The sequence below is a fragment of the Erigeron canadensis genome, chromosome 3 (genome assembly GCF_010389155.1).
Source record: "Erigeron canadensis isolate Cc75 chromosome 3, C_canadensis_v1, whole genome shotgun sequence".
NCBI classification, from domain to species: domain Eukaryota; kingdom Viridiplantae; phylum Streptophyta; class Magnoliopsida; order Asterales; family Asteraceae; genus Erigeron; species Erigeron canadensis.
In genome coordinates this window covers 44,378,589-44,395,215 of record NC_057763.1, presented here as the reverse complement: position 1 = coordinate 44,395,215, position 16,627 = coordinate 44,378,589, and the positions used below count along the sequence as shown (strand labels likewise).

Below are 16,627 nucleotides of genomic sequence, written 5' to 3'. Positions count from 1 at the left end.
AGTGAGTTGATCTACCTACCAGGCTACCATCATTGTTTTTTTTCTCTACCATCAACAACGCCACCACTATTACTTTCAGTGTCGTCGCCACCACTCTCCATTTGGTCTAATTTGCCGCATTGTACAAATGGAGGGGATTGATAATCTTGACTCCTAGATGAAAATTAAGGGTCAAGATAATCTTTGAATCTTAGCCCTTGATTTTCATTCAAAGGTCGAGATTTGACTAATTTGACTCAAGTTGAGAAAATAAATTGAGGGATCCCCTCCCTCCCTTATACGAGTAGTTTGTGTTGCAAAAGTCCAAATTCTATTAAAAAAATAGCGTTGAAAAACAAATATAGAGACTTTTAAATAACAGTTAAAAAAATTACAGTTCAAAAAATCTATCCTTTAAAAAGTTAGACTTTTTTATGATTCGATGTTTAATGTTTTATAACTTTCCCCTATAATGCACGGGTAACAAATCGTAGCAGTAGTAAAAAAGGAGAGCACAGAAAAAAGTTGCTCATAATAATAGACCCAAAAAGTCACTTTGTCACTTACCTCCCACTTTTTATGAAACTTCCAAAAACCATTCTCATTTTCATTCTCATTCATTCAATCAGCTTGTTGTTGTAAAAACCATATACACACATATATATCTCCACATTCTATATCTATTCATATTGATATTCCCTCCGCCGGATCCTTTCACTTTCTTTACTAAACATATTATTATTATTATCAATAATAAATATCAAAATCTCTTTCTTTGGCTTCCTGCTATCACATATCATTCTCAACAGTTTAATTTTGTAAGTATCATTTTAATCATCATTTTCATTTTTATCATGTGATTAAATTCTTATATATCTATTTATGTTATTTTTTCAAATTTTTATTCATTAAGTTAATAATGAATTGTTTAATAAGTTTTTCCTTGCTTGCAGACTAGAAGTGATTTGTTTTGATTTGAAATGTTATAATTACGATTTGATTAATTTACCATATAGTTAGGGTTTATTATATGATTGTTACTGTTTGATTTATGATAAGTAAATAGTATATTGTAGCTACTAGGAGTTGACTTTTTTTTATTTTTCCTGGTTAACAGATTGATACATCACTTCTCTCTCTGTGTGTGTGTGTGTGTAAGTGAGGTTCAAACGAGCTTAAAAAAAAGGTCATGAATCTGAAAAACTATAAAATTAGGTGTTAATTGTGTGTTTTAATGTAGGAGTGAATCGCAAAAGGATGAAAACCGCAAAAGTTATAAAGTTATGTGTTAATTCAGATGTGAAAGGTGACGGAAAGGTTAAACGATAATAATAACAATAATAAAAAAAAAAAAGTGGAACGGATCTAATTACATGTAGATTAGCTTCTTTTTTTTTTTTTTTTACCTTTATCACTTTTTAGGTATGAGTGAACTACTTTAAATAACCAGTTAAATTAATATTTGAGTTTGAAGTTTTTACAGTTTTCTGGCTTTTCTTTAGATCTCTCTCTCCCTCCCTCCCTCTCTCTCTCTCTATATATATATATATGTATGTATGTTTGTATGTATGACATTGACTGGATGGTACTGGACCTCACATAAGTGTCTGACTTGACAGTTTCATCTTTCAGAGAACTGATTTCTAAATCAATTTTGCATTCACTAGAGGGCTTATTGCCTAGAAATCCTATCTTCTTTTTAATTGTCTCTTCCAGACCATCAAACTGCTTTTTGGCATTCCGAGTCATTAAAAAATTTAACATGTGTCCCTCTAGGCCGTTATGTTACCAAAACAACGGCCTTTTGATAACAAGAAGAATGGTCTACGGGGACCCCTTTTAATGTTTTAATGTTCTAGAAGAGACATTTGAAAAAGTATGATGGCCTAGAAGGAACAAAAAAATTACTTAGGGGTTCTAAATTATAAAATCTTCAATATATATTTGTGGTGTGTATATATATATATATATAATGATGATGTTGAGTGTCGAGTTGTCGACATGATATTAATGTGTGAGATTGGTAGTGGTCCAATGGAGCTCTTGTAAGTAGTGGATGTGATGTTTGGATGTGTGTTTTCAAATTAATTGTTTCAAATAAACGGATTATAATCTAGCAATTAGTTTGTGATTTAGGTAATTATATAAATACTCTAAAATAGTATCTGGACTGAATTTGCTCCAACTTTCTTTGGTCTCTTGCTAAACATAGGGTTATGCTTATGAATTTTGTCAATAAAAATTATCATTATTGTTCATTTTGTGTTCCACGTTCACAAGGAATTTAATGTCATTATCCATTTACAAGATGGCTATTTCTTCTATATATGGAAGGGGTGTTCATTATTCGTTACTTTTTATATGAATTTTCTAAAACTCAGGATATTGAGTGTTATACAATGGTTGTTTTTTTGCAGGAAAGGGGAAAATGAAGTTGAAGTTGTAGAGGCACTCGCTTCATTCTACTAGGGGAAGATGGGTTTTAAGGCTCTAGATTTATATTGCCGCCCGGTGGAAAATGGGGTATGGGCAACGGCCGTGGAAAATGAATTTGGGCCTTACACACCATGTGCAACAGATTCTTTGGTTACTGGAATTTCCCACTTGGTCCTTTTGGGAGCTTGCATATATCGGATATGGGTGACAAAGAAGGATTTTAAAGTGCAAAGGTTTAAATTGAGGTCGAATATCTACAATTATTGGTTGGGGTTATTGGCTTTTTGCTGTACTGCTGAGCCTTTGTTTAGATTGATAATGGGCATTTCGGCTTTGAATGTTGATGGAGAGTTTAGTCTTGCTCCATATGAGGTTTGTTTCGTTTTTATTGATTTGGTGGCCTCTTTGTATATGTTCACTTCACCTAGTGATAGTGTGAAAAAAAAAATGAGTTTGGGTTTCTCTAAGTTACTTGCAAAATTTATATCGTTGTTGCCTTTTATTATATGTGTTACAGTAGAAGAATGATATGCTCATACATCAGGAGTTATTAACACTTGAAAATGTAGGCATGTTCATAGGTATTTTAGACATCTACTTATTTTCTTTTTACCAAAAGGAAATAGAATTCAAAAAATAAAGCGTTCTAGTAAGCAAAAACTAAAGGTATTGTTTGGTTTGTTGAGATGTTAATCGAAAATGGGTATGAAATCCACAAAATTGATGCCTTTTCAAGCCCATCATAGGGAATGGGTTTCAATTTCATTCCCGTCCCATACTTTTACTTTCTCAACCCATACCCGTAGTAAAAACCAACTACAAATCAAATGCACCCTAAATCTTGTACTTTAAGAGTGGACTTGGCAACTATAGAACCTAACTATAGCATTCATGCTTCATCTGTCAGATGTCATTATAGTGTTTGACATGCGACACTGTAGCATGAACACATGATTGTTTGCATGTATGTTAGATCAATATAAGGCATGGTTATATATATGTGTGTGTGTGTGTGTCTATATAATTTATGTTTAGAGACTTACATAGTAAAGTGATTTCCCCTGACCCCTTATTTTTTTTGTTAATTTTTATCAATTATTGCAGATTGTTACCTTAATTATTAAGGCTCTTACATGGTGCTGTATGTTGGTCATGATCGGTCTCGAAACGATTGTTTATGTTTGTGAAGTTCGTTGGTTGGTGAGATTTGGTGTTGTTTATGCCTTGCTTGGAGATGCTGTTTTGTTCAATCTTGTGCTTTCCGTGAGCAATTTTTATACAAGGTTTTTTTTTACCACTTGAAGTTACTTTGACCTTTTGTATTAAGAGGCCATACTTGTGTGTCAACTTTGGTATATGAAGAAACTATAATATTTCAACTTGCAAATAAATGAAGATAAAAAAGCGAATCCTAATTCCTCAAGAATTAATCATACAACTTTCTACATGCAATTTTATTGATTTATGATTGAACTTGTTCGGTTGTTCCTTGCAGAAATGTACGCTATCTCTTTTTCAGTGAGGTTGCCTTGCAGGTTAGATGTCTCCTTTTCCAGTAGTTTGTTCTCTTTTTAGCGTATTACACATGCAATTTTGATCTATCATGCTGTAGTTCACTAGTTAGTTAGTTTTTGTAATGTAATAAAGAATATATTTAGTTATCCACCGTACATATCAAGTTCATTTGTAATGCATATATATATATAATTTATTTACTTATAGTGTCGTCTCATATACATATTATGTAGGTTCTCTTTGGGCTATGTTTGATTTTCTACCTTCCTAGTTTGGATCCTTATCCGGGATATACTCCGATACGGGAAGAGTCTTTGGATGATGCTGAATATGAAGAACTTGCCGGCGGAGAACAAATTTGTCCTGAGAGGCACACCAACATTATTTCTAGTAAGTGCCACTCGCTTAATTTGTAAAGGCGTTTACAGAAGATGAGAAGCTGGTTCCTATAACCTTCTTATAATATACTTTATCTATGGGTCAATACTTTAATCAGTAGAAGTTTAAAGTGTCTTATTATGATTTATTGCATCTGTGTTATACAGATTCTTATTGTGACCTTCTGTTGATATAATTTGTTGCATCCTTTTAAGAAATTTTTTTTTTATTTTATTTCAAGGCATCTTCTTCTCTTGGATGGATCCACTCATGCATTTAGGATACAAAAGGCCTCTTACAGAGAAGGATATATGGAAACTGGATGATTGGGACAAGACAGAAACACTAAACAGCAAGTATGCTACTGTTTCTACTTACGTTGTATATGTTCTCCATGGTAATGTGATACGAACCCATCCCATAATAGGCTCGCATCATGCCATAAGCTAAGTGTAGAACTCACTCCCAAAAGCTAGCTCAAAGGAGGAGGGGACGCTAGGCTTATAAACCACCAACCAATCCCATACTTGGCCGATGTGGGATCATATCAATACCCCACCCTTTGAAGAGCCAACGTCCTCGTTGGTCACGGCTATGTTGGTCACGGTTGGCACCCCTCTCCTTGGGTCCAAGCCACCACTCCATAGGCCACCACTCCGAGCGTTGGAACCTCGAAAGGTAGGGATGGCTCTGATACCAATTGATACGAACCCATCCCATAATAGGCTCGCATCATGCCATAAGCTAAGTGTAGAACTCACTCCCAAAAGCTAGCTCAAAGGAGGAGGGGACACCTAGGCTTATAAACCACCAACCAATCCCATACTTGGCCGATGTGGGATCATATCATAATGCTTAGAGGTCGCAAAATAGGCGGGTTGGCTAATGATTATGACGAGTCTATTTAAACTGGGGAGTTTTGTGTGGTTTGAAATGGGCCAGGTTAGGTTGACCTGCAAACATTGATGTCTCTTTTGTCTATTTTATTTTTACATAAATCATTTATCATGGTCAATATGGTTGAAAATGCTACATTATGACATTTAAAGTAACAATCTAAATATCTATATCTGTGCAACATTATAGAACCATTTGAGACATTATTGATCTCTTAGTTTCAATATTCGAAATTACACAGAGGCCCCTTTGCAAAGCCGTGTCAAAGGTAAGTCTAATACAAATCTTCACATAACTAATAGTACCCTCCGAGAAATCAACGTATATATCAAATTTAAATAAAAACTATATATTTAGCAAAATATGTACCCTTTATTTATACATTGACCTTTTCACTTAATCATAAATGTAGATGTCGAATGATCAATGTAGTTAATTCCTGTCAATACCTGAACTCTTGAAGTTGTCTCAAACCATCAGAAATGGCGAAATACAGAAGGAAACAGTGAAAATTGAAAATCGTGACAACCTCCTGAAGGCATCATATATTTGGGTACAAGGCTAGTCTATATGGAGTGATTCAGGAGGTTATTATGCAATAAAAATACACTTAGGGTGAATTCCGATACATATGACCTGTTATTGTATTAGCGTTTTTGACCAATTCGGCTCATTTGAGGGGGAAAAAAACCCAAATCAACCCACTAAAAAAGTTTTAGGTCTAACTTGTCACCCATCATAATTTTTGTTGCACTTAGGTTTGGTTTAATGGTGATCACATTTTCTCATTTCAGATTCCAAATATATTGGGCAGAAGAGATCCGCAAGCCTAAACCATGGCTTTTAAGGGCTTTACATCGTAGTCTTGGAGGAAGGTTTGTGTCGTGACATATTCTTACAAAGTGTTATTGCTGTCATATGAATGCTGTCATTACATATGAAATTATCTGATTAAATGATGTTTGTTTGATTACAGATTTTGGTGGGGAGGCTTTTGGAAGGTATTCTATGGATATCTCAGTTTTGAGCTCACTGATTTTTGCATAGTTTTGAAGCTCATAATTTGTTGGCTCCTTATGGACATTCTCATTGTTAACAGCTTAAATAAAGTAAATTTCATGAATATAGGATTTTGTTTAATCTCTAGAATGTTGACTTGCGTGTTTTGTTTTTTTCAGATTGGCAATGATCTTTCTCAGTTTGTTGGCCCACTGATTCTGAACCAGCTATTATTGGTGAATTTGCTATTTCTTTTTGATCCCCGATTAAGATACTCTTTTTATTCTCTTCTAATTGTTTATAATTTGCAGTCTATGCAAGAACGCGGTCCAGCTCAGATTGGTTACATCTATGCATTTTCAATTTTTGTTGGAGTGGTACAAGATTTTTAACTTTTCTAGTTATTCTTTTCAATGTAAAGATTTGCATTTATTCCAAATATTATCTAATGCATCGAATTACATGCTTCTTGCGATAATGTTTTATTAATTCTTTTTGAGGTTAATACCAGCAACAACAAAGGAAATCTGTCATAATCATATCTAGTATTGACTTTTGTTTATCTCTACTGTTTTTGCTTCTAAGGCTTGACAGTTTTATTTTGGTTCCTGATTTGGTCATGTTTTCATTAAATCATTTAACTTAGTTAAAAGTTCAGAAATAAGTTATATTGGTTAACGATATAGGTACTTGGCGTGCTATGTGAGGCTCAATATTTTCAGAATGTCATGCGTGTTGGATACCGTCTTCGTTCAACTCTGGTAATTGCTTCGCTCTCATCTATTCCAAAAAGATGCTTTTTATATTTTGATTCTGTGTTTCCTCGTTAGTTTGTCTCAAAACAATGGCATCATCTGTTTGTAATTTAAGCTATTAAAAATCTGCTTCTACTTCAGATGGTGGTGGTTCTTTCTCATTAAATTGTTAGACTACAGGCCTGATCTGCCAACTATACAATTTAATGCTTTTCATCATTCTTCCTTGCTTAATGACCTTCAGGAATCTTCCGACATTTGGCATGTGAATTTTTTTTATGCCGTTGCTCTAATATTAGTTATTTAAACTTTGTTATGTTTGTATTTTGATTAAATCTGAATCATTACATTCTCTTTATATCTAATGGTATGCCAAACAAGTTCTGACATTGTATTTTATAATTTTATCAACCAGAAGTGTTGCTAGCTTAGATGACAGTTTAAATGCTATCTAGAATTCTTACTTATTCTGAGCTTGTCTTGGTTAACCTATTTGAACCTATGATTCTTCGTAGATTGCTGCAGTTTTCCGGAAGACTTTAAGGCTAACTAACGAGAGTCGCAGAAACATTGCATCCGGGAAGATAACAAATTTAATGACAACCGATTCTGAATCTCTCCAGGCACGTTTCATTAGCATTTATGTCTATTTGAGATTTTGAGTTTTACATTTGAAAAAATTATATGATCATTTCTCTTTCTAAGCATAAAAGCCATTGAATTGTGCTGTGTGCTGTAATAAGAGTATAGATGGTAAACTTAGGTTAATCAAAGCTCTCTCTGTCCATTTGTTATTTAAGAGTTCGTGTGTCGAATTTGATTTAACAGTATACAGTATATTATTTCCATGTAACATCATTTGTTAAATAAAAATAAATTAGGAGGTTGTATGATTTAAAAAAAAATACTTTAGCAACTTTACATACAAAAAAAAAACTTAAGCAACTTCGATCGTCCGATTTGTTCTTTCTCAACGGAAAATTTGTATTTTACCATTTGACCCATTACTTTATTGGAAATAAACATAACTCAAAGTGTTTGTCTCTTCTGTTAGGATATTTTTTTGAACTTGGGCAGTAATTCTAATCGCCAACTTGTAATGGTGTAATGCTAAATGTTATATCTATCGGCTTGAGGTTTACAAAAAAAGGAGACATTGAGTGTAAGGTATTGATGCTTCCAATTAGTTTAATGACTAATTTTGTCTCTTTTCTCCACAGCAAGTAAGCCAGTCACTTCACACTTTGTGGTCCGCCCCTTTCCGTATCATTATTGCATTGGTTCTTCTCTACCAACAATTGGGCATCGCCTCACTTCTTGGTGCTGCATTGTTAGTTTTCATGTTCCCCATACAGGTACTATGATGTTCAGTTGGGTGGTCATGCAGATATCTGTGTTTTCCTTATACATATATGCATGCATTGAATATATCTACTCATACCCTCATGTCATGCCTCCGTAACACCTTGTTATGAATGGATATTTTTCATTAACATGTAACATATCTCTCTTGGAAACAGACTGTGGTTATCAGTAAGATGCAAAAAATGCAAAAGGAAGGATTGCAGCGGACTGACAAGAGAATTGGTCTCATGAATGAAATCTTAGCAGCTATGGACACTGTCAAGTATTTGCTCTTTCCGACTTTCCTCCCAATATATATTAATCGTCCATGCTAGAATACCAACTTTTGTTATGTACACAGGTTGATAATGAATAGTTGTGACTCTAGTTAATTTTATTCCAGATGCTATGCTTGGGAGAACAGTTTCCAAGGAAAGGTCCAAGGTGTTCGGACAGAAGAGCTGTCATGGTTTAAGAAAGTACAAATGCTAGGAGCGGTATGTTACCAAACAAATATTTCTACATGTTTTGGCCCAGATATCATTAATACGTGTTTCAATAATTATTCCACACTCTTGCTTTTCTGTATTTTAACTTCTCTCTGCGAATCTGACATGATTGCTCCCTTAATTTGCAGTTGAATACTTTTATATTAAACAGTATTCCGGTTGTGGTGATTGTGGTTTCATTTGGGTTGTTCACGTTACTTGGAGGACAGCTGACACCTGCTAGAGCATTTACATCACTCTCTTTGTTTGCTGTTCTGCGTTTTCCACTATTCATGCTACCGAATATGATTACTCAGGTTTTTTATGATTACTAATTAATTAATTTGCTTGATTTGATCTAGTTTACATGTCAAGTTTCGGTATTTATACATTTTTATTGCAGGTTGTAAATGCCAATGTGTCCTTGAAACGTTTGGAAGACTTGCTGTTGTCCGAGGAAAGACTTCTTCTTCCAAACCAACCTCTTGAACCAGGACTCCCGGCTATCTCAATTAGGAATGGATTCTTTTCTTGGGATTCAAAGGTCGTCTTTTATGTGTTCATTTATAAAACGTATAGTTAAAATATGTGGGGGTTTAATTTGAATTTTATCATATATATATTGTATAGTTAGATTATACAGTTTAATTTGTAAATTTATCCTAACCATGTATTGGTATTATTTATTGTATGCAGTATGTTTAATCAACTTTTTTCTTGTTGCAGGCTGATAAACCGACGCTTTCAAATATTAATATAGATATACCAATTGGTAGCCTGGTGGCAATAGTTGGAAGTACAGGGGAGGGGAAGACATCGCTTGTATCCGCTATGCTTGGAGAACTTCCTCCAGTTAGTGAGGCACATGTTAGTATGAGAGGAACAGTTGCATATGTTCCACAAGTCTCTTGGATTTTTAATGCAACGGTATGTTTAAACAAATTAATTGAATTTCTATTTTTGAATTATTATCTGCTTGAAATCATTGTGTTATCTATCTAGAATGTGTATATTTTTAATCAAGGGTAAATATATACAAGATGTTTGGATGTGTTATTTGAAATGTTTTATCCGAAAATCCACAACTAAATAATCAGCTGTAATAAAGCGTTTTACTGGAGATAGTGTTTGGATGTATGATTTGAAACAACAAATCATATATAATAACAACTGAATAATTAGCTGTCATAAGATTATAGAAGGGATGTGCTTCTTTTGTTTGAAGTTGTAATAGATAATTAGCTCTCTGAGTGTTTTTGTCAAATTCTCTTTATTTGTTTCGCTGACCATTTGTTTAGAGCTTTTTCAAAAAATTTAAGCACTTAAAAATAAGCTACATCAAGTAGCTTCTAAAACTAGTTTTAGCTTATGATATGCTAAATTGTATAAATACCCTTTTTACAATTTTGTTGGTGTGCTATTTTTTTGTAAATTTTTACAATATTAAGCTTCATTCCAGCTATTTTGCCAAACACCTTTAGAAAAGTAAAAGTTCCATCTTCCAGTTCTAAAAATAGGCTTCTGTTTTCATTTTCAGCTATATATACCAAAAATACCCAAGATGACCGAAACAGACTTTTATATACTTTGTCGGGGTATTCAAATTCACGATATGACAATTTAGTTTAAAGTCTAATAATATTTCTTTAGTTAATTTGTTACAAAAAATTAATATATGTATTTTCAACAATTATACATTGAATGGTAATAATGTAAATGTTGGTTTAAACAAGGGGTAAATAAGCAATCTTATTCCCAACAGAATGAAAATTACTTTATCTATTCACAAAAGTGATTTGTGTGTGCAATAATCAGATAATCAGTTTTAAATAAGTTGACTTTGGAACCCCCTTAGTGAGGTTTAATAAGTTGACTTTGGAAGCGCTTTCTTCTTGGGTTTGGACCCACTCTTATGTCAGTTATGCGTCTCTTCCAGTCCTGAGATTTAGATCTTTCTTTTTCAGGTACGTGACAACATATTGTTTGGATCCCCCTTTGAACGTGCAAAGTATGAGAAGACAATAGATGTAACTGCATTGCACCATGACTTGGACTTGCTTCCAGTAAGTATCATTGTGTTTCATCAAGTTTTGCTCTTATGATCATATCTTCATTGTAAAATTATATATTTAATTCTCTTATGGTAGGGCGGTGATCTTACTGAGATTGGTGAAAGAGGGGTAACCATTAGTGGAGGGCAAAAGCAAAGAGTTTCCATGGCTAGAGCTGTATACTCTAACTCAGATGTATATGTGTTTGATGATCCTTTGAGTGCTCTAGATGCTCATGTGGGCAGACAGGTAATAGATGTGGCAATTTTGACCCATTTACTCATAAATGAATTACCTGTGCTGTGTATAATCTCAAACGAATCAAATCCAAAAAGGAAGATTGAAAGGGAAATGGGTAAAGTGACTCAAATTCACCCAAAGTCCACCTTAAATGCATACAACATCCAAAGTCCTTTTATTCTTCAATTTTTAGTGTTTGTGTTAATGCAAATTGTTGATGAATATGAATATTCCTTTAACTACCAGGTTTTTGAGAAATGTATTAAAGAAGAGTTAAATGGAAAAACACGAGTTCTAGTTACAAACCAGCTTCATTTTCTATCACAAGTGGATAGGATACTCTTAGTCCATGAAGGCATGGTGAAAGAGGAGGGATCCTATGAGGAACTTTCTCAGAATGGTGAACTCTTCCAGAGATTGATGGAAAATGCAGGGAAAATGGAAGAATATGTTGAGGAACGGAAACAAGAAGAGGGAAAAGAGACTGGTGCAAAAATCTCAAAACCCGTCACCAATGGTGAGATAGCTAATGAGGCGGATAAAAAGAAAGAAACCAAATCTGTTCTCATTAAGCAAGAAGAACGGGAAACAGGGGTTGTCAGCTTCAACGTTCTGAAAAGGTAATCATCATCTTCATCTTACATATATATGAATGTATCGCTCATTGGAGGATACAGGCAAAGCGTGTGTGTGGTTCTTACATATATATTTATTTGGTTCTCTTTGTGTTTTTAATTCCAGGTACAAAGATGCATTAGGAGGCTGGTGGGTTGTTGGTATACTGTTTGGATGTTACACAGCAACAGAAACTTTAAGAATTATGAGTAGTACTTGGTTAAGTGTTTGGACAGATGAGAGCACTCCAAAGATACACAGCCCGCTATTCTATAATATTATATATGCACTTTTATCACTTGGTCAAGTAAGTTTCTCATCAATATTAAATATCATGTTCATGTGCTAAATTGCATTCTTTATATGAATTTACAATTTGGGTTTCAGGTTTTGGTGACTCTAGGAAATTCTTATTGGTTGATCATCACGAGCCTTTTTGCAGCTAGAAAGTTGCACAATGCTATGCTTAATTCCATATTGAGGGCTCCAATGGTCTTTTTCCACACGAATCCCCTAGGACGTATTATTAATAGGTTTTCCAAAGATCTCGGTGACATAGATCGGAATGTTGCCCCATTTGTCAACATGTTTTTGGGCCAAGTTTCACAACTCTTGTCAACCTTTGTTCTAATTGGATTATTGAGCACCATGTCTCTCTGGGCTATATTGCCACTTTTGCTGGTGTTCTATGCAGCTTATTTGTATTATCAGGTGTGTGAGCGTTGCACGTATGTGCTCTAAGATATTTCAAGTATATATTTAGAATGCAACAAAAAGGTATCAAAATGAGCAGGCCGGGCAGGTTTGGTAACGATCAAAATGGGACTAAGTTTAAATAGCCCGTTTTCTAAGTTTGGAACGATGAACCAGGTCCAGCTGACTTGCAAACCTTATTCTGTGCATCGTTTAATGATTATACTTAACTATAGTTATTAAGACAATGTGGTTTTATTAACATATATAAATTTTTGAATGAAACAAAAATGGAAATAGCTGGCATTTTTATTAGAAATTGGACGCAGTCCAGTTACTAATTCATGATATGGCCCGTACTATGATGTAAGTGGCTGTATAAGTGGTTTTTCTAAAAGATAGACTTTAAAGAGTCTCGCAACCCATTTGACCGGTTCATCTTTTGCTATTTTTTTGTTTGACCCATATGAGATGTTTGAGAACAACCCAGTTAGACTCACTCATAAGTAAATGGGTAAAAAAATTACCACGCCCTGCCAACATGGTTATATAATAGTCTATCTTGGGTTAGTTCATTCTGTACTCTTCATAATTCTTTCATTTATTCATTCCTTCAGAGCACCGCCCGTGAGGTAAAGCGATTGGATTCCATAACCAGATCTCCTGTGTATGCACAATTTGGGGAAGCACTGAATGGTCTATCCAGCATTCGTGCATATCAAGCCTATGATCGAATGGCCAAGATTAATGGGAGTTCCATGGACAATAACATTAGGTTCACGCTAGTCAACATGAGTGCAAACCGCTGGCTAGCAATCCGATTAGAAACAGTTGGTGGTCTCATGATTTGGTTGACCGCAACTTTCGCTGTTATGCAAAATGGCAAAGCAAGAAATCAAGAAGCATTTGCATCCACCATGGGTCTACTTCTAAGTTATGCATTAAATATTACAAGTTTATTAACGGCTGTCCTTAGACTTGCAAGTTTAGCCGAAAATAGCTTGAATGCTGTTGAACGTGTTGGCACTTATATTGAGTTACCTTCTGAGGCTCCTCCTGTTATTGAAGATAACCGCCCACCACCTGGCTGGCCTTCTTCAGGATCAATAAAGTTTGAAGATGTTGTTTTGAGGTATAGGCCCGAACTTCCTCCAGTGCTGCATGGTTTGAACTTTTTCATTCCTCCAAGTGATAAGGTTGGAATAGTTGGAAGAACTGGGGCAGGAAAATCCAGCATGCTTAATGCTTTGTTTCGGATTGTGGAATTGGAAAGAGGTAGAATTATTGTTGATGATTGTGATATTGCAAAGTTTGGGCTGACAGATCTTCGCAAGGTTCTTGGTATTATACCCCAAGCACCTGTTCTTTTCTCAGGTACATCAAACCTTCTGAGCTAGTTAAATTACATTAGAGGTGGCAAAAGGGGTAGGGTTGCGTAACAGGTCAAAACAAACTTATATATATTTTTGACAAGGATACCCTGTTTTAAGTTTACTTTTCTTGATCTATTGGAGTTTTTTTGTAAAGGGACTGTGAGATTTAACCTTGATCCCTTTAATGAGCACAATGATCCTGATCTTTGGGAATCTCTTGAGAGGGCCCATTTGAAGGAAGTCATCAGGAGGAACCCCTTGGGTTTAGATGCCGAGGTATATGTTCAGTTCTTATTTATCGCATTTATATAAATCAGATTGTCCCTTTTAATCTATATAAATAAATAGATTTTTATATGGTTAAAACAGCTTATAGAGTCACAAGTGAGTTACATAGAGATGAAATCAGGGAGACTTGGGTTGGGTAACATGTCAAACTGCAAAGTTTTGGTACAATAGACATCAAAAGTATACTTTCAACTGTGGTATCTTCAACATAGTTAGCTGTTTTCTTTTATTGAAGGTCTCAGAGGCTGGAGAGAACTTCAGTGTTGGACAACGACAATTGTTAAGTCTCTCACGTGCACTGCTTCGGAGATCAAAGATTCTTGTTCTTGATGAAGCGACTGCGGCTGTTGATGTCAGGACAGATGCACTTATCCAAAAGACCATCCGTGAAGAATTTAAGTCGTGTACCATGATCATCATTGCTCATCGTCTTAATACTATTATTGATTGTGACCGCATTCTACTGCTTGATGCTGGTCAGGTATTTATCGCGCCTTATTCTAGTTGTGACAAAATGAGTAGGTTGGGTAGCAGGTCAAAAGAGGTTAACTTTTGATGCACGTCAAACGAATATGGGTTGATCCAAATCACTTTTTCGTCATTTTTAAATGTTATTATAAATCGGATGAGGTTTCCCCTATTCAAGTTACTTGGGGAAGGCGAGTTTTGTTTTACTCATATGTATGCATCCTTACCAGGGTATCCCAGAACTGTTTTCAAACCTTTTTCTGGCCACCCCCAAGATTGTACCTAGTGGGATTTGAACCAGAGACCTCTTGTAAAGATGTTAGGATGATATCTACTTGACCACCATGGAGATGGTTATTTTTGAATATGTTGTGATGATTCTTCTTAGAAGTGTTATCTTTCTATATTAATTAATAACCTTTGAAAAGATTGCTTAGAAATTAGAATGGTCTTTAGTTACAAATTTTCTAAATAAATCTTTGTTTGACTTTCGACCCACATTTAACCCATTTCTGTTTTCTTTCTAGAGATTTGTAACTTGATGCATTAAATATAATACATAACTAAGACGAGTAAATGAGTCATCTGTGACACCTTTACTTCTATTGCAGGTTGTTGAGTATGATGCACCGGTAAAACTTTTACAAGATGAACACACTGCTTTCTCGAAAATGGTTCAAAGTACTGGGGCTGCAAATGCAGAATATTTACGGAACTTAGCATTTGGAGCAGATGGAGAGAAGGCAGAGAAGGCTGCAATAGATGGTCAGAGGAGATGGCTTGCCTCTTCACGGTGGGCGGCTGCCGCTCAGTTTGCTCTTTCTGCTAGCCTCACTTCCTCTCATAACGACCTTGTGAATTTGGAAATTGTGGATGATAACAATATCCTTAAGAGAACAAAGGACGCTGTTGTGACTCTTCAGAGTGTTTTGAAAGGGGAACATGATAAAGATATTGAGGAGACGCTTGAACAGTCCCAGGTTCCAAGGGAGAGATGGTGGTCTGCGCTCTATAAAGTAGTAGAGGGTACGTTTTATGTTCTCTGGATCCTTTTCAATCTCAGATTTTCTTGTTTATTCATGTCTTTAAAGCTGATAATTAGAGGTGAAAGTATGGGTGGGTCGGGTTGGTTCAAGTTCAAGCTAGTAAATTTTTTGTGTCAGGTTTGGTTGGCCTAGAAAACCTTCTGTCCAGTGTTACTACAATATTCTTCAGATTTTTTTGAACGGGATTTAGAAGGTTGTATCCTTCATTAATACAATTCAGTGACAATGTGACATAAGCCATAACCCAAAGTTTCTTGATGGGAAAATTGGAAATTTAAACATCACTCATAATCATGTTTACTTTGTGGTAGGTCTTTCGATGATGGGCAAGTTGGGTCGTAACAAGCTCCGGCATTCAGAATACGACTTCAAAGATGAAACAATTGATTGGGACCATGTTCAGATGTAGGATTTTTACTGATCAAGTTAAGATCCATGTTGGTTCACAAGTGTACACCAACTAGGAATGTAATTTCAACTGCCATTGTAATTTTAGACGAGCCCTTTTTTCATACTTTGGAGCAAGGTAGCAGATAGATTGGCGTGGCTCTATGTCGAACTTTTGCTAATTAGGTTTAAGCCTACATAGGTTGAAATAATTTATGCCAAGCGTGGATTTTTGCCTCTTCTAGAAGTTGTGAATAGTACTTTCCAACAAAGAATTTCAAACTTGAAATGTAATTAGGATTACACAAGGAAAGCACTTATTTACTCTTTCAGCCCATAAATGAAACTGAGAATTGCTATTGTGTTTAACGATCTTGAATAAGATGATGATTAAGCATGATTGCTAGTAGAGAATGCAATTTTAATTGTGTAGCATGTTCTTGTTCTTCTTCTTCATGCTAAAATGCTCGTGTTTTACATTCCCTTCTAAAATTAGACCTTAACTGAAAAAGTATAGATCCTAAACCCGCATAAATTTTACCAAGTTTGATACTAATTTGCTTTATAACTGTATGGGTTCTAGACTGGACTGTGAAAAAAACATGTTAAATGTGAGTTGTTTAGAAAAATACAAAACGTAGATAATTCCAAACAATTGGTTTTTTGTTTGGTTAA

The 16,627-nt window shown here is 35.0% G+C and overlaps 1 protein-coding gene across 1 annotated transcript; it reads left to right on the top strand.

The window, feature by feature from the left end:
- Positions 1 to 635: 635 nt before the first annotated feature.
- On the top strand, positions 636 to 16,377 carry LOC122592481 (ABC transporter C family member 2-like). The gene is made up of 28 exons (XM_043764719.1): positions 636 to 797; positions 2,397 to 2,787; positions 3,520 to 3,698; positions 3,911 to 3,950; positions 4,164 to 4,320; positions 4,550 to 4,664; positions 6,000 to 6,080; positions 6,182 to 6,206; positions 6,384 to 6,440; positions 6,516 to 6,581; positions 6,891 to 6,965; positions 7,475 to 7,582; positions 8,180 to 8,314; positions 8,480 to 8,586; positions 8,707 to 8,800; positions 8,941 to 9,108; positions 9,195 to 9,335; positions 9,518 to 9,718; positions 10,756 to 10,854; positions 10,939 to 11,091; positions 11,329 to 11,702; positions 11,824 to 12,004; positions 12,085 to 12,408; positions 13,008 to 13,764; positions 13,918 to 14,039; positions 14,287 to 14,532; positions 15,131 to 15,545; positions 15,877 to 16,377. The coding sequence occupies exons 2-28, from the start codon at positions 2,455 to 2,457 to the stop codon at positions 15,972 to 15,974; spliced, it is 4,851 nt and encodes a 1,616-aa protein (XP_043620654.1). The 5' UTR covers positions 636 to 797; positions 2,397 to 2,454; the 3' UTR covers positions 15,975 to 16,377.
- The last annotated feature ends 250 nt before the right edge of the window (positions 16,378 to 16,627 follow it).